Consider the following 19,347-nt stretch of genomic DNA (forward strand, 5'->3'; position numbering starts at 1 on the left):
CACAACTTTCCACCTTTTTTCCAGTCATCAATAACAAAAAGCTGTATCCTACACCAGTATCTGTCGGCGTACCTAATAACAACAATTCCTCTGGTAAATAATAAGACACAAGATTTGATCGTTGGGAATGAGATTAAACCGTTGCACTCTATTAACACCGACTGTAGTACAAACGTTGTGCCTTCAGTTGAGCCTCCTAAAATCAACTTTACGTCTGAAACATCAAATATAATTGGTCGGATAAGTGATTCTAAAATCAATGGCAGGCGCATAATTAATCGTTCTTATATTCTTCATGCATTCAATCATATCCCTTTGCTTAGAATATTTAATTCTGAGGATATTGATTGGGTTGCGCTGAGCCTCATAAAAAATAACTGAATAATATGCCAATTTCATTTGGCTATTATCACAAAGTTGGTATGGGAATATCGATCTGATCTCATCCAAATAGGCCTAATGCCACACCTGTTTAACACTAAGGAAGCAGCCTTAATATTTATTGAGCTTCAGGATACTGTAAGCGGGATGACCCAAGGTTCACCACTGACCAATGAAATATCGAAGCTCCCTAATGAATTGCTTATGTCACAGTTTGCCTCTCTTTCTTCTGTTATAATGGATTGGTCATGGCTTGAAGCCTTAGTGAAAAGTCTTTGACCAGCTAAAAGCGCCAATACGGAACCGTAGCCAAGAAGTAATTTGTGTTAGTTCATGAATTCATGTGGGTATAACAATCTTATTTCATGGGCTAATTTGATGTCTATCGGTAACAATATGTCCATAGTGCTCTTCCAATAGACTATGAAATTACAAAAGTTTCACATAAATGGCTACTCCACTTACTCGGTCCCGGCCAACATTGGGGTCTCTGGCCGACTCTTTGGGGGTCTAACTATTCTTGTCAATAATAATATGAAGGCATAGACTAGGATGATGATGGCCCTGGAAGATGTTTTGGCTATTGACTTGATGATCCAAGGTGAGAACACAGTCTTATTTAATAATTTGCATTTACTGGAACCCACCTAGCAGATCGCTGGAACACATTTTTGTACATCTGTATTCTATCCCTGAAGTTGCATTTCTCTGCAAATCGGATTATAGGATTCCAATTGGTGGCGACTAACTCGACTTGCATCACCAATTTATATCACCCAGCTCATAGTTACATTTCTTGTGGCAATTCTCAGTCTACATCAAGAGGAAAAAGATGGAATTCCTTTCTTGCACAATGAGGTATCCATTTTGCAGGGATAGATAAAAAAAAAGATAACTTCACTTGACAAACATCCTATATAGATTATTTTGCGGTGTCCTTAAACTTACTCAGCTAGTGTGACCCATTGAACACCTTAAGACCTGGCCTGGGCGGTCATTTAATTATTACTCTTAATATCAATATAGTGTGTCATCTTTATGACACTGCCTGATTTAAAACTTCTAGAGATTGAACGCCCTGCTCTTTCTGTTCATTGGAATTCTCAATTGTGCCATAAACCAACCCAGATGGTCAGTAAATACATTATTCTGGGTATAAATGAGCTAAACCACGGTCTGGACATTCAACAAGTGGAAGAAAGCAATAATTCCACAATTAAATGTCTGCTTGGTAAACTGGCCTTAAATCACACTAAGAGGAACGAGCGACATACCCACATCTACAATAGGGCAGTGTGGCTATTAAAACAATAGAAAAACAAACAATTGAGGTATCTCAAATCGTCTAAGCAACCTCTCGCCTTTTATTTAAATAAAAAGAAACAGATATGCTACTTGTATAGAAACAAGATTTTATCTGTTAAGCACACATATTACATTGCTGACAATCAAAATGTAATTTCCTATCTCTGTCTCAATAACAAGAGATTTGTGTGCGCAACCTTGAGAAAAGCATCTTCCTCATCATCAGGGAACTTGCCTTCGTCAATATCTGCAGAGTCGTGGACATCATATTACAGAAACATTTAAAATGCTGACTACGTTCACTAAAGTGTTGTTTAAAAACTCCACTTGGTCAATTACGGGCTCTTGCCCATGGTCTGTGGCAGACATGAAGTCGGTCATATCGAAACTAAAATACTCTAAAGCAGCAGGACCCGACTGCATTCCTGCGTGCATTCTCAAATATGATCCCTCTTTGTGGGCATCAATTTTAAAGATTGATAAATATGATAGCATCTATAATTCTAATCGGCTAACAGTGTCTTGGCTCATTTCTATCATCACCCCGATTTTCAAAAAGGGCAATCCTTCTGATCCTGCGAACTTTCGCCCGATCGCACCCATGGATGTTTCTGCAAAGGTGTTCTCTATCTTGATTCTAACAGAATTAGAAAGTCACATACAGCAACATGACATTCTATCCCGTTACCAAGTCGGTTTCCATAAACATATGGGGACTGCCTTGAATGCTACCATCTTATCACATATACTTGAACGAACCAAACAACTTAACGCTGGTCCTGTATATGTGGCATCCCTAGATATGTCTGCGGCGTTTGACTGTGATATGAAACTTTTATGGGATAAAATGAATGGGTTTGGGTTCTCTCCCCAGCTAATTCTCCTGTTATCTAGGTTGCACTTAAACACTAGTTAAATGGTGAGGTTTAGCGAAGATGGTGCTATTAATAAGCCCATTGACACTCTCGTAGGGGTCAAACAAGGCTGTAACTTGACCTCCACATTGTTTAACTTGTATTGGTGTGACTTGTATGATATATGGCAACTTGATGTTAGTTTTCCAGTTAAGCTCGGTAAACTTCATCTCCATTGGTTGGCGTTTGCCGATGACCACTATTTTTTGACAGAACGCCCTTTGGACTTCAAGCCAAATGAGAACTATTTTCCAAGTATGCAAAGGAGCTAAATCGGCATTCTAATTCCAGTAAATCGAGGATTGTTATATTTAATAACAGGAGAAAAAAATAATGTTTGTTCAATTGGTCTATAGATGGACTTCCGATTGAACCTACACTCTCACTTAGATACCTGGGATACAATGTATGCAATACCTCATCATTAACCATGTGGAGGTCCGCTCTTAATCAAAAAGCGAATCCTCTCATGTCCCAGATAAAGGTTATTTACAGAAAATATTGCAGATTCTCCATGATCCCGGTGATAGACTTCTATATCTTAAAAGTAGAAGCTATCATCCTTTATGGGTTAGATATGTGCCTCGTGAATATTGAAAAAATGCAGGGGCGCATATGGAAGCCGATTTTAAGATTAGCCAGCACGTTGCCCAACGCAATATTGCGACATGGCCTTGGCATTGCTTCTCTTTCTTCTAGATATGGTTTGAGACTATTGACCAAAAATGAATTGCCCTCACTGCAACTCTCTGCATGAAGACCTTTTTACCATGCTCAAAGAAGCCTATCCGGGTTCCATATCCAAATATGATGGTAAAATGAAAAAAACTATTGACAACAATCGATGCCAATATCGAGGATATTCTTATGAGGCTGGCTTATGTTAAGAATAAAATGCACAAATTTGACTGGTCTTGTACTATTGAAGCGCTAAGCACATATACTAGTTATAAAGAATATGCACATTTTATAACTAAAAGAGTTCCTCAAACACCGTATCTAATTTGTTTTCCTTGTGATAAGGCTCGAGATCTGTATTTGAGATTCAAACTAAATCAATTCTCGACTAATGAGAGAATTAAATACTGGAAAACTAACATGGAGGTTAACTCAAATGGTGCTTGTCACTATCGTCCATGTTCTCAACAATTAGAAACATTAAAACATTTAGTCATCTTCTGTCAATACTTTGAAGTGTCCATAGTATTGACTTTTGGCAAATTTGATATCGGAGATACTGTATTCTGAAGGGAATGGTTGTGGGTTAGATGTATCTGGGGAACTAATACCTTGTTAATCTTGTCTCTTACCTGCTTGTTGACCATCATCAATGAGGAACTTTCAGCAAAACTGAGTACACAACATATGACAAAGGAGGCTGCCACAGTCTAGCTACTTCAACTGTATTGTAGAAGCCAATTTTAGTGATATAAAGCTGTAGTTATGTAACAAACTTATTTTTTTCTTTTAGGTCAGCACATTGAGTACTTTTATGTGCCTATATCTAGATATAACTGATATTACTATTAAATGGTATATTGTTTGTTTAATCTTGTGGTCGCACTAATAGAATAATGCTTAATTTTACACGTCTCTGAGTTGATTTGCACACTTGCTATATGCACAAAGAAGCAGGATCATATTGCGACCCACTTATGTTTACAAGTTGAATGTGATTTATTTTATTTGATACTTGTTTTTAATTGCCGTCTACAGAATAGTTACTAGTTCTCACATTGATTTGGAATGTTTAGCTTGTTAGATGATCATAGTGAATTTAAAATTGTTGCTATAATTTGTGAAGAATGATGTTGTAAAAGTTTGTTTGCAAGCTAAAAACAATTTTTTTTTCTTTTTTTTTTTTAAAAACACAAACTGTCCGATGGTAGGTGCATCTGCGCAGTGTTAATGCACAAGGGGAGTTCCCTGTTCCGATCTTGGTGTAAGAATGGAAAGAAGCTGCCCAAATGTCTGAGTGAGAAGAATTATGTGTATGGGACGTGTATTCAAAAGGGGTCCTGGCCGGGGCGAGCAGTGACACAGATCAGTTAGCCATGCCAGTATATTTCTGCCTTAAGTCAGTACGCCTATAACAAGAGAAGTAGAGGTTACCCACATTACTAAATTGAAAGACAGCCCCCTTTAAAAGTGGGATCAAAACCAGCAACACAGGAGAATTGAGTTTTTTTCACAATTGTCGCATGGTGTGTAGTTATGGTGTTGGTCCACTGGTTTTGGGAGTGCAATGGGAAGCGTTTGATTGACTCTACCCTTTGGCAGGTTTGTATGTGTAATATTTTATGAAGTCAATTGTATTTTCGGAGATTGCAAAGGTGTTTGTTTAATCTTTCTCTAAAATTTCATGTGTGAATGAATGTCAACACAAATATTTAGGTTTGTAGTGCTGAGCAAAATAAATTGTTTTTCATGTGTATGTCTGTATTTGTCTATTTGCACTAAGCACTTCCTCAAACAATTGCGATCAAACAAATTAATTTTAAATGCAATCAAGTGATTGATTCTGTTCAAGTGTACAGCCACCCTGGTTTTTCTCCTGTGTTAAGCCAGTCTGCCTTCAATATGGCACTTCTGATCTAATCGAGGAATATACAGGGCTGGAACACATCTCGTCAGGGAAAATCAAGATGGAAGCATTTGAAAGGTAAAGTGGATCACCAGCAATCTTATGTCAAGCCTTGCTGGGTATAATGGGAAAATGTATCTTCGCAAACCATGAACTGAATTGCAATAGAGGGGAAAGGACCAACCTATAACCCATAACCTTAGGTCTGCCCATGGTTGAGTACAGGAAAACCTTGTGGAGGATAGGAGGTAAAAGTACGGGAGTGGCAGCTTTTGGGTAACTACCTCTGTAGAAGGCAAGGTCTGACTTGTTCAGTTTCCATGTACTAAGAGTATGTCCAGTGGAGCTGCTCATCTGCTGGTATTCCCCACAGCGTCCCACCCCCTTTTCCATAAAGTCATTTCATGAAAGTGACATTCTGCTGTTATTTTACCACAGTATTTATATGGGTGGTGGTAAAGAATCGGGGTAGTAAAATAGGAAGCATACGATAGGGGACGTGGGGGGGTGTCAGAGGGTAGGACTGCAACATCCCTCACCCAATAATAAAATACAGTTGTAAAATGTCCACCAGGGAGATATCAGATCCAGTGCTTCATTTGTAACAAAATAAGTGCTGGTGCCCAAATAATTTCTAGCATGCATGTGACACTGCAGGCGTGCAGTCCCGCCCGACGCACCCCTCCCCCCCATTGCTGCCACCAACCACATAGCTGCTCCCTACAGTCGCAATACATTTGGGGTTAAACTACAGCTTGCACCGGCTCATTTGGGTTGATGGTTGCTCTGGCTATCATCACTTCATAATCAATACGAGTGAGACAATACGTGCCGGGGCCCCGAAATAAGGGGCAGGACTGAGCCCTGGCAAACCCCACCACCACCACAATTTATACACTGATCAGATCCATTTATGTTTCCACACAAGGGTGTGTGACCCTCCCTGAGAAGACTGCTTACATTACAATTTTGTTGTGAGGTTCTCTTAAAGTATGGGTAGCTGGTATGTGCCGAGTAGCCTGATAGCCCAAGTGTGATCACTTAGCTAACAGAGAGGGGTTTGTGTGTGTGGTGCGTGAGTGTGTGGTGTGTGTGTGTGGTGCCTGTGTGTGTGTGTGTGTGGTGGTAAACACTATGTTTTGTGTTATTTGATTAGCTGCATACATGAATACACTTGGTTTAAAATGAACTAGTGGGAAGGCTGAGCTCAGAGGCCTCATGGTCGGGTTGTTTATTTTGCACAAACCCATAGTTCGAGGTTTGCGCCAACATAGGTCTGCCTTGCTAGGATCACAGTGGGACAGGTGGGCAGACTTTTTCTCTGAGGGACATGCGGCTAGAAAATGTGTTTGGATTTACATAGTGCAAACCTAGCAAGGATGCAAAGTACTACTGTACAAGTCATTTGAAGCGAAGGGGTTGGTGGAAGGGGAGGTTACAGATTTTAGTAGATTTGATATCCCATACCTACAGGGGCGGTATATACCTAGTATTAGGAAGTCCCAAGTCACTGCAGGTATTCCATGAAGAGCAGGTTCTTAGGTTCCTACCTGAAGTGCAGCGTTTTAGACGTTGATAGCAGGATTAGATAAAAATGGCTTAACTAGGGGCCGCAACTCTTTTTGCTGACTATGGTGGGGATAGGCATGCCTTAAGGAGCGGCAATGCTGGACCCAGGACTGATGCAGGGAGAATCCCCTGGCTTCCCATGCAACTTTTATGCGTGGTAGGATCTTAAAGGCATATCCCTTTAAGAAACCCAGCTATGTAAAAAACGAATCTTTTCTGCAGCACACCCTGAGAATCCTAGTTACCATTCCAAACATAATATAACAAATGCTTGTCGCAGACCAATGGGTTTTTGCCATTACGGGACATAAAAGGTTACAGTCCAAAGGGTAGCTGAGGGATTCCCTGCAGCACCACACATTCATGCCTCTTTCATACCCTTACATTTGCAGATGGTTAAATGTAGGCAGACTACTTTTGTTTATGGTAAAGTGCGTATCTCTTAAGGACAGTACAACCCCCACATTATAATGCATGAAGGTTGAACATTTGTGGTACTTTGCCCACACGGCTGCAAACTTAAGGAAAGAACATAGCTTGAGGCTTGTGTCAATCAAAATAAAATGTGAAAGGGCACATTTACTAACTTATTCATATAATTGTACACGAACTAAGCCGGAAACAGGAGCAGTGGATGGGTCGGTCAGTGGGTGAGTGTGTCAGTTTCAGTCGGTGGGTGGGTTAGTCGGTCGGTGTGTGTATGGGTGGGTCTGTGAGTGGGTGGGGCAGTCAGCGGGTCGGTCAGTGTGTGCGTCAGTCGGTGTGTGGGTCAGTCGGTGTGTGGGTCAGTCGGTGTGTGGGTCAGTCGGTGTGTGGGTCAGTCGGCAGGTCAATCGGCCTGTGAGTGAATGGGTCAATGGTTGTGGATCGGTGTGTGGGTGGCTCAGTCGTGGGTGGGTGGCTCAGTCGGTGTGTGGGTGGATCAGTCTGTGTGTGGGTGGATCAGTCGGTGGGTCAGTCTTTGGGGTGGATCGGTCAGTCAGTCGGTTTCAGTTTAAGTCGGTGGGTGGGTCGGTGTGTGGGTGGCTCGGTCGGTGTTTGGGTCGGTCAGTCTGTGCATTTGTGATGTTGACTGTGAAGATAGTTAAAGGAACAAATGTTGGCAGCAAAGCTACATCTTCAAGAGACCATATTTATGCTCTACCAAGCAAACTTAAAATGGGTAAAAAAATGAAGCAAATGTCATCCATTGCCCTCCTTCCCCAAAGAACAATACAAAGCAGCTATGCATATTTATAAGGTGTTGTTGGGTATATCACGATGCATACAGAATTTTCCTTGTGGAATCCCATGAATGGAAAATAATGAGTAATACTCTCTGGAGGCCTAGAGACATTGCAGTTCTGCAAGTCACCTCTCTAAGCTAAATGTAAACAAGTAGGTGGCAACCAAGCAAAACATTTGTATTTTTGGCGATGTGAGCATTTCACTTTACTACAAGGCACCCACACATTAAGGTGAGTAGGATGATCGGTTAAAATCAAAGTGGTGGATTCTTTTACTTTCTTAAAGTGGTCAGGATTGGTCTGATCTCTACATTTTTTAAGGTAAGGATTACATTTAGAGAACAGTGAAAATGATCTCTGTTGATCATGCATACATTCACAATGATCACTACATAACTATTGATACTAGGTAAAACAGAGAAAGAAAACAGAAAAGAAATCAGGTGAGTCGATTACGTTTGAGTTTTTAAAATAAGTTATAGTAACCAGCACTTCAAAGAAAAATACCTTAGCTTAGAACAGACTTGGAGGAAAGGGGGTATGGGGGTAAGGGTGGGGGCAGACAAATCGGACAGCACACAAAATTCAGATATCAATGAATCAAATATAATGTTCAAAGAAAATACTTCCGTGCATGGGCCATTCATGAAAGTGCGGTGCATGGTTTTTCAGCCTATGTTGCAAGATCAAGAAAACATTTAACTTCTTAAACTTTGGAACCAGTTCCAACAGTTCCTTTCTCATGATAACATCTGAATCCAAAATGCCCATGGTTTTCTTTTAGGTTTATTTCCCAGCACACCTATTACTTACTTGGAGACTGTCTGGATGATGAAGACGTCTTTCCCCCTCACAGATTCTTGAATCTGTACTCTGGTTTCTTTGGAGAAATGAAAAATGGTTAGCTGGCAAACTCGTTCCAATTGTACACAACATTTCTTACCATAGTAATGATGCAGCAGATTCAATTAATGAAGCTAGAACATGTGAAGTAAGAGGATATCCATTTCCTAGACGCCTTCAGAACCCTGGTTAACAACTTCAAGACAATACAGTGAAGAAGGATCCCTTTATAGCTTTACATACCAACAGGGAGTAAAACATAGCAATTGCACAGTACACAATAGTATGCACAAATCAGTCACTGTGATGTCCTAGAAGGTTTGAGATACTCCAATGCAACCTACTGTACTCCCCACAGGAAATTTACCTTTGCCACTGACCATACATCAGTCACTATGAACTTGAATTTGGATTGTCATATTTGCAGGAAGGTGGGAGGGGCACCTGAGACAGAAAGGGGACTAGAAGTACAGTTGTTCCCACGCTGAGCAACTCTAAGTACTAGTTTTTGCCACTTTTGTGAGGCGTCTGATATTTCTGCTATATTCTGTGATACTTTGAACCACACCCAATATGACTGCCTCATCCCACTTCCTGCCCCAGCGGCAGTGAGTTGCAACCATGTCTCAGTGAGGATGTGACACTTCAGTTTGTAGATTCCTGGCAGAGGGTACTGTGCGTCGATGCGGTCAACCTCAAAGTGTTCCATCCCTGGCTTGGGTTGGTATATATAGCACGCGCAGCGCCCATTCTCTTCAGTTCTGTTTTTACACTTTCCTCTTATAGAAGCATAAGTCTGAAAGAGCGGAATTTGTAATGCCTGGACATTGTACAGCAGGTTAGGATGGGAGGGGCGATGAGGAATACATGGGAGCAACATCCAATCGAAAGAATGTTACCACGGGTAAGTAACTTGTTCTTCAAATGGATTGTGTCCTCCAACATATTCCTTTAGATAGACTCCCAAAGCAGTGTAATGTTTTGGAGGAGGGAATAAGAATGTTCAGATTTGTCACGGATTGAATATAGGACAGCTTTCCCAAATCCTCTTCCTTGGCTAGAGGATGAATCCAGACTAATGCTTTGTAAATGTGTGAATAGTAGATCAAGTGGCTGCCGCACAAATGTATTTTATAGGCACCCCTCTTTGCAAAGCAGAAGATATTGCCATGCCTCTTGTGGAATGAGCTCTCAGGCTTTCAGGGGGATCTTTTCCAGCTATTCTGTAGCATTCTGCAATAGCAGGAATTATCCATCTGGACAAAGTTTGTTTTGTAACTGGAAGCCCCAGTTTATGTGCAGTGTACCCGATGAAAAGCTTGTCATGCTGTCATATTTTCGCCATCAGTGAGATCTAAAAGCTCCAAGCACTTCTGGGATCGAGCCTATGTATTCTTTCCTCTTCCTTGTTAGGATAAGGCGGCAGATAAAATGTTGGTAGCACGATTTTCTGGGATGAATGAAAATCAGATACAATTTTTGGCAAAAAAGAAGGCTTCATGGCATCCTGTGCAATCCCCCAAGGAGGGTTGCACAGGATCTTCTGTGGTGGGGCTGCGAGAACAATATTCTGAAGGGAGAACCTTTTAGAAAACCATGGCCAGAGATAACGGTAGTTACGGATGCCTCACACACTGGGTGGGGTGCCCACGGCAACGATCCGACAATCAGCGTTCATTGGTTTGCATCGGAGTCCAAATTACACATCAATCTTTTAGAGTTGAGGGCGATCAGACTTGTGCTGAAGGGCTTTCTGCCCTCTGTACAGGTTAACAATGTCCTGATAATGACGGACAACACAGTGGCCTTCTAGTACCTAAACAAAAGAGGAGGCGTATGTTCACTACCACTTTGCAGAGAGGCGATGCAGCTCTGGTTCTGGGCAATTCAAGAAGAAATCTCCCCATCAGCGGTTCATGTAGCTGCAGAGGAGAACATGGTGGCGGATACTCTGAGCAGGCAGAGCAGTCTCCCACGAGTGGGAACTAATTCAGGAAGTCCTTCAAGAGATCTTCACCCTTTGAGCAACCCCTCAAGTGGATCTGTTTCCAAACATTGTCAATTGGAAGTGCGAACTGTTCTGCTCCAGGGAATTACCCCCGAGAGGAGCTCTAGGAGACACGTTCGTAGTGGACAGAGTTTCCATTCCTGTACGTGTTTCCTCCAGTCCCCGTCGGGGTTGTGTTCTCCATCCAGAGGTCAAGGCACTCACCCTTCACGCATGGTTTCTGAGAGGTTACGATATAAGGATTGGGATGATGTCATGTAGATTTTGGTTTTGGCCAGAAGGCCAGCAACAAAGTCCTTGTACTGCTGCCGTTGGAACAAATTCTGCAGCTGGTGCAGGAAAAAGAATGTGGACCCTTTTCAGTGCGATTTACCTATGGTGTCTTTTTTTGTTACACTTGGCAAATCTGGGGCTCCAGATTGGAACATTAAAAGGTTATTTGGCAGCTCTTTCAACCTTCAAGCTCACATCTAAAGAGGTATCTTATTTCAAGATGCCGTTAATCATTCAATTCCTTGAAAGGGCCCACTAACGTGTTCCCTCCTACACCTTTTCAAGTGCCGGTTTGGGATCTCAATCTTGTGTGTAAATTTCTAATGTGCGCTCCCTTTGAGCCACTCTATTCATGCCCATTAAGGGTACTAACATTTAAAACCATTCCGTTAGTTGCATCGAAATCAGCCCTCAGGGTAAGTGAGTTACAGGCCTGCTCTAGTAAGCCTCAATTTACTTTTTTGAGGCCATGAGGCCCAGCAACCTCAAAACGTCAAAGGCCGGAAGACGCTGGGAACTCCGGAATTTGGTGACCATCTGCAGAATGTGTTGAGCCGTCACCTTGGGTGGCAAGGCTTTTCCCAAGGATGCATCCAAGATCGCTAGAATGAATTGGAGTCTTTGAAATGGTATCATGTGAGACTTCTTGTAATTGAGGGAGAAGCCCAGTTTGGGGAGAGAGTAAACAGTTATGCCGAGATATTCAAGAGCCTGTTCGGGAGAATGGGCCCTGATCAGCCAATCGTCCAGGTAGGGGTAGACGTGAAAGGAGGTTTTGTGAATCGGCTGGATCAGTGGCTGATGGTTAGGTAGACATTGCTTGGGCAGACTTTGCACCTCTCCCTCATCCACCACGAGGGAATCTTCATTGGCCCCTTTGACCTGCAAGTCCTCTTGCTCTTCTAACTGAAGAGCAAAAGTGAAAGGACCTACTCCGCCACTGGGGTGAGATGGCTGAGGCTGTCTGATAGCGGCACCAAGGGATTTGGCTGCCACCTTTGAGGTCTGTAGTTTCTCCAGGCTTTCGTCAGCCTTGCTGCCAAACAGCTGAGTGCCGTTAAAGGGCATGATGAGGAACCTAGACTGCACGTCCGGTGCGAAACCACTTCCTCAACCACACATCTGCGTATTACAGTGCTTGCCATCCAGTCCCGATTGAAGAGACTCACACAGCCTCCTCACCGTCTATTACAATATTCAAGAAGCCGTCTCCTTCTTCGCCTTCAGGAATATGATCAGCCGCCATTGCTACAAAGTCCCACAGGGTGAATGTAAACTTTGCTAGGGCACAAGTGGCATTTGCAGACTTCAAAGCCATGCTCCCAGCAGAAAATACCTTTCTAGCCCAAGCACCGAAACGCTTATAGTCCCTGTATGATGTGACGGTTTGGTATGCAGCCTGTTCAGAAGGCGATGTTGCTTGAACCACGAGGCTCTCTGGTGTTGGGTGCTTAAATAAGTAGCTAGGATGGCTACTTTAAGGCCTGTATTTTTTGGTTAGGTTGTTATTAACTGCTGGACTAGATTCTGGAACCTCCCATTTGGTATAACCCTTTTTTGGAGGGCAACATGAAAAGGAAGTACAGGATCCTTCTGTGGACCTTTGTCAAGAATGTCCGTTAGGTCGTATTGCTTGAATGGTGGTCTGCCCGATCCCAGCAAATCAATAACCCTAGGGATAAGCTGCCTATAGGAGGCATCAGCATGGTCTGCCGGGCCTGGCTTAAGCTCGGGCGATGTGTCAATCCCACTAGCTGTTCGAAGATTTAAAAAAAAAAATAATATTATATTATTTTGTTGCATGCATTTAATTGAAAACAATTTTTTACCAAAAGCAGAATCACAGTTCTGCGTTATATCCAAGTAATCGGTATACAATTCCATTCTTGGTTAGTATCTTCAGGAAAGGAGAGAAAGGAAAGAAAAGAAATGACATTTAAAAAAAGATTAATAGAAAGATAAAAAACAGACGGGACTGAAAATATTATAAAAAGGAGAGGGAAAACTGCAAAACCTCACATTTCTTTATATGGTTAGCAGAGGCTCCAGAAATGTAGTCAAGGCAATCACATAGCATGTTTTGTTCCATGCTATCAGCAGTGACCACCATGCATCATTTTCTTCACTCTGGTGATCATATAATAAATGACTAAATTGTTTGGTGCGGCTCTCCACAAGTGCTCGGCAAGAGGTGACCAAATGCTTCAATGATTCTACGACCAGTGTATTTTACAAAACCGACAATTTGTTGGATAGAGATTGAGGCGAATACGGAGGAATTGCTCTCTCAATTTTTGATCTGGGGATTGATTTAGGTATTCACACACTGCATCTAGTTTCCGTGATTCTGTTGTTGGAATGTGGGCGGTCAATTTGTATTTAGCTGCTGAGTCTAAAGTGTTGATCAAGTCCAGCTCACGCAATTTTCGTTGGATCAGCATAGGATTGGTGAGAAGAACTTTAATCGAACATTCAGTCTCTTCTAGTAGGGGCACGTTGTCCTTCACCAATTATGCAACATGGGAGTGTCAGAAGCTACAATCACCTTGTGTAGCATTTCTAAAATTTCCAGACGCTCACCTAGGAAACATTTCCTCCAAAAAGCGAGACTCTTCCAATCAGCACTTGATTTTAATGATAACAGACCTAACTCACGTCGTATTATTTGGATTGGAGTTGCTGGAGTGAGACCCAGAACTATTTTCAAAAAAGGCCTTCCAGTTGTGGCCAGACGGTTGCAGGAATGTTGGGCATAACTTCGGATCCATAGGGGATAGTTAGTACAACCTTAGTTTTGTAAAAGGAGAGAACAGGGAGGATGGAGAACCGGCCATATTTTTGGTTCAAAGCGCATGCTTGGCTAGACAGAGCCTTGGTTCTAGCTCTTAAGTGAGAAACCATCAGCGTTTCTGCTGATGTATCGCTAAAGGTGCTTACTTGCTCAATGGCCGGCCCTCCAGCGACGAGAAGTGCTGATTCTTTCCTTTGTTGGAGTTCCCAAAGCTTAAAATCTTTGTTTTAGATTAATCTGCAAGCAGTTGATTTTAATAAAACTAAGTAGAACATTGAGTTGCCTTTGAAGACCTATAGGCATCTGGTCTATTAGAACTATATCATCACCGTATAGTATGCGAGGTAACAGAACTCTGCCAACTGTTGGCGGGAAGGCCCTTAATTCAGGATCCGATCTCTTGATGTCAGCCAAGCAGAAGGTGAACAGAGCAGTTGCCATGGATCAACCCTGTTTCTCTGCAGGCAGTTGGAATTTCTTTAGAGAGGAGGCCAGATTTGTTCAGTCGCACTATTAAAGGTGGTTGTGCAGTGCAGGGCTTTTATGGGTTACAGAATAGACTTCGGGCAATTCTTTGCCTCAAGTTTGTTCCACAGCTTTTGGTGGTCGATCTGGTCAAATGCTTGCACCAGATCGGCAAAAGCCATGTTGAGTTTCGGTTTCCCATGTTTCACTCTGCCTTTTAGCACGTTAAGAATAAAGATGTTCGCAGAAGTCCCAACGCCTTTAACAAACCCTATTTGTAGTGGGTCATTGACTCTTGCACCCCTGCACGAGGCGCTGAAGTGGTCTAGGATAATTGTACCATACAACTTTCCAATTACATCGAGGAGGGCGATGGGACGATAGTTCTTTGGGTTATCACGTTCCCCGTTTTTAAAAATGGGGACCACAATCGCCCTCCTCAAGGAACTCTGAATTCTGCAGGAGCTGGAAATCTGTAACAACGCATGAATCAATGGTGCCCATTTATCTAGATGTTCCTTCAGCATGAGATTTGTTAATCCGTCGGGTCCCGGGGTCTCGCGAGTTGTTCAACTTTGCAATTCAGGTCTGAATGTCATTGATAGTCGAAGAGGAAAACCAAGGGACTATATCAACAGAGGTGGAGTCGATTGCAAGTGTCTCAGAGGCAGCAGCATATAGATTTTTAAAGTGTTCGATCCAGACAGATTTGGTAATGGGGTTTGTCTGGTCATCGTTCAACTAGGGTCTAACTGATTTTATTAAGGACCAGAAATCTCCTGTTTTTTTTCTTACCAATATCTTGAGTATGGTTTCAGAGTCCTGCTCATATAACGTTTGTCTGAATGAATTGAGCCAATTCGCATAGCTCCGTTTACCCAGCCTGAGATTTTCTTAGTCAAGTGCTTCTCCTGATTTCTTCGCCACTCTAGTGAGCCATCTCAACGCTTTTCTATGCTTGACAAGCTCCACATTTAAGACATGGAGATGGTTAAGGCGTGGTCAGCATCTGTTGTTGGAGCCGGACAGGTGAAGTTCTAAGAGGGGAGTATACTCCACCGGTGAACCTCTGGACCTAAAGGACACAGCGAAATTCATCATGTTGTCATTTTTAAGCGTGTGCCACCACCAGAGACTGACACATCTGACGACAATTTGTCGTATGTTCGGGACATAGCCTGTACATTCCATGGATAACATGTGATGATCGCTATTCTTTGTTCGAATTATCTTGAACGAGGCAACTGATGGTAAGAAGCAGCCCGACACAAAGATATAATCGATCACAGACGAACGGCCCATACTTTCCCAGGTCGCATGAGGTGGCGAGTCTTCTTTGCTGTTTCCATTAAGCATATACATGTCTTTTGAGGCCATTAGTGCATTCCACATAATGGCTCTGGAGGTGTGAGGACGAGTGTGATGTAGTCTGTGTCCTTACATTAGCGGGTAGGCATGAGATATTTAGGTAGTCGCACACAATCGCTTTCTGTGTTTGTTGGACTATGTATGCGTCATCTATCAGGTCGGATATATGATCGATGAAGCCTTCATTAGATGTGGCACCCGGATTCCAATAGGCATTGATTATGACCAATTTGGCTGCAGTCACGGAGTTAGAGACATTATTCTCAGTTTCCCAGGTAAGAAGCAGTTCTTGATACAGGTCTCATTGAGCTTGTTTTAATTAAAGTCAGGGAACTTCTGGACTTAATGGCCGTTAAAAAGCCTGAAGCCGGGCGTCTCTTTTTGCCCTTTATAGCAGCACTTAGTGATGTTGCAAACCCATCCAAAATCGGGGTTTACACGTAGCCACGTCTCTTGAAGACATAACAAATCACAAGAACCCAAGTTTATCTCGCTAGGTTTTGTCAAATGACTAAAGCCTTGGGTGTTCCATGAAGCAATTGACAAGCGGGGGTATTTCAAATTGGGGTTGCAAGTTAGATTCTTCTCATTCAGTATCACAGGTGTGAGTTGCTAGAGGTCATCATGTGCTATTAAGGCGCACGACAGCCATGACCAATCCTGGTTTATGATCGGATTTGTTGGGACAGATGGAAGCTGACTAATGGTTCTGGTTTGTCGCAGGCCAGTTTGTTCAAAGATTTTCATATGTATTTTTTAGCCTAGACTCCGAGATAAGAGCAGCTGGAACATTTGGAGAGCCAAACTTCAAACCAAAAGGGGGAGTGTCCAGGTCAGACGGCTCATGTTCCTCAAATAGATATTAAGGATTTGAAAAAAATCCTTCCTGGGCAAAGGTGTGTATGATTGTTTTTCTTTTATTTCCTTTGCAATTACTGGTGTTTTTTGAAAGCAAAGGCATCAATGGCTTCGACAGAAATGGCGTTGAAGACTTCATCGATTTATGTGCAGATTTAGGTGTCGATGGAACCTTGAAGGGCTTGACCCTCGACTCGATGGAGTCTTTGACTGTTTTGCATCATGTCAAGACCTTGACGGTTCGAGGGGTCTCCAGATTGTGCCCCGGACTCGAAGCTTACAGTATCTGGCCTTAGCTCGTTCTACGTTGGATTTTGACTGCTTGACAGGAGCATGGCTTTTTTTCCTCTGTTTCGAGGGGGTCGGGCGTCCTTCTCGAATCTTATAAGCATTTCCTGTCTGAATTCCTCCCACTGAGCTGGAGTGAATGATTTTGATGGACAGGTTGTATTTCTTTCGGGAGAAGATTAAGCAGAAGAAGAAGTAGAAGGCAACCTATAGCACCTTTTGTTCAATTTTCTCGACGACAAAGAATGGTGCAACCCGCTCCTGCAGCATGAATGTTTCTTCGATCTTTTCCTTAGAGGTGAGGAGACGTCTCACAGCACATTGGACAATCGTTTCGACAGAGCCATTGAGGGGTATTTAGTTGGGGGCCTACCCACCGCTAATTTCCCTTGCACTCATTCAGAGACTTACCTGTCATGGACTGACAGGCCTCACAGTCTGCTATCCTATGCTCCATGCCAAGGCACCATAGACACACTCAGTGAGGATCCATGAGGGACATCTTGGTGCTGCAGTCACTCTCTTCACCTTTTTGATCCCGGTCTTCGGGGGTTGATGAATTTTGATGAGTCATCATACTCTATCGCAGTTCTGACAAGAACCGAAGCGTGCCGTATTTCTCGAAGCAGTAGCTCTCGTGAAAAAATTGAACTGAAGCCAACGGGCGCTGCAGTTGCTACACATACAGACAATGACGTCGACCCTGGAATGGAAGCCCTCGAGCGACATCAAATAGACAGCATCGTGCAAAGCGCCCTTCCAGAGCAGCAGAAGCTGGAAGAATATCCATCTAAAGATGACAAATACGTGGGAGAACACAATCCATTCAAAGTGAGCTTCATTCCAACAACATTAATGCTGATGCCATATATGAAGGGCAGGAGGTCACTGAATTTGGGTGATTTGTGAGTCTAGTGTAAGGTTTAGTGATATTAGCTGTGGGTCTGTAAATCGAAGAAGAGGGAAGAGAACATACTAAGGGAACATCGAATGGGACTTTATAGTGTGGGGTGGAGGGGTGTATTCCATTAATGTCACACAACATCAAACCAGAATGAGTATTCTCCAATAGTTCTTAGCAGACTAGTCGCACGTAGGTTTGTGCGAAGTTTCCATTACTTTGAGACAGAAGCTCCCTCAGGTAGAAATCACAGTGTGTGGGCATCTTATGGTTAACGTTCACATGCTTGTTTCATGCTGGTGTAAATTGAATAGCCAGGATTTAAGCGTTGCCCTGAAGGTCAGGTGGTCTTCTGTGTCAATGCGTTTGGGAACAAAATTCTTGAGCTTTGTTGAGAGTAAGGAGAAGAAAAGATCCTCTGTGGCATTTTCGTTTGAAGCTTGGGACTGTTGCAAAAACATTTCTGGATAGGTGTGCTCCAGAGTTATCAAGGAAATTTCTTGGAATGTATGTTGGCACATGCAGTGGACGGGCCACTGGTTGATGCACCATTTTGAAGTGTGCCCTCTGTTTTAATTAGAGCTAATGTAGTGTTCACAGTTCTGGGGTAAGGTATTTGTCTTAAGCCTCAGAATCGATGCTACTGGACTCTTTGCAGCATTTTGAGTAGGTATTACACAAGCTAACTGGAAGGACCATAGTGACCCTATCTGGTCACTGCTTGTGTGAGCTACAGACTGGAGGCCACAAATTGCTCTGGATGGCAATTGTGGCGATCCTTCAGGTGGCGTCACTTCACCCCAGTGAGCAGCTCCTTTCCATGAGGCTAAGGAGGTGTGGCCGCTAATCAAGAATCCCCTAGGGGTGCTAACATGCAGGAGGGCTACATGGGGAGGAACCCCCCCTCCTGGGGAAAAGGATGCGAATCCGGGACACAGCCCCATTAAGCCCAGACCCCCACAAAGTAACACCGACCCCCAAACCTTCTCTACCTATGATGAGGTCTGAAATATGTTTTATTGTTATCTGTTAGACAGACTCGCTGTCAGGAGTACGGGGACAAAGAAGATCGCAAGCAAGGTGCCATCAAGTAGAAACAGTGCTCGACCAGCTGTTGTAAAGCGACCTGTTACGCTGGGGCAGACCCCACTATTTAAGGACTTTCCTTCTGAATCTGTGAGGAGAACCTAGTGAGGGAGGACGCCGTTGAGAAGCCGTGGGGTTGAAACACTGCCTCAGAAGACTGCAGCAAGACTCTCCAGAGTAGCAAAGACGAACAGCAGGACCTCCCTGTGTCCCCCCCAACCTCCACGAAGCGTCTTGCGAGTCGGCTGGGAGGTGGAGAAACAGAGTCGTGGTGTGACCTGTAGTGGGTGGACAGCGCAGTTCGAGGACTGCACCCAGACGGCCTACTGCAGAGCTATGTAGGCAAATTTATAGGGAGCACAAGAAACTGTGGTGGTGGCGTGAACTATAAAGGGTGGAGCGTCCGGAACGGGCACAGAGAGCATCTACAGTACACCTGGCCAAGAAGACAACCAGGCCTACGAAGAGCAGAAGTAAAAGGCAGAAG

General features: G+C 43.3%; 1 protein-coding gene across 2 annotated transcripts in view; it reads right to left on the minus strand.

Annotated features, from left to right (window-relative positions):
* The window catches only part of PRPSAP2 (phosphoribosyl pyrophosphate synthetase associated protein 2), a 746,926-nt gene that overhangs the window by 501,003 nt on the left and 226,576 nt on the right, over window positions 1-19,347 (minus strand). For both annotated transcript variants that reach the window (XM_069645686.1, XM_069645687.1), the window contains exon 4: window positions 8,793-8,859. In XM_069645686.1, the coding sequence (XP_069501787.1) occupies window positions 8,793-8,859 (67 nt within the window). The remainder of the gene's footprint in view (window positions 1-8,792; window positions 8,860-19,347) is intronic.

This window comes from Ambystoma mexicanum, chromosome 2p (assembly GCF_040938575.1).
Source record: "Ambystoma mexicanum isolate Mex_15411 chromosome 2p, UKY_AmexF1_1, whole genome shotgun sequence".
Taxonomy (NCBI): domain Eukaryota; kingdom Metazoa; phylum Chordata; class Amphibia; order Caudata; family Ambystomatidae; genus Ambystoma; species Ambystoma mexicanum.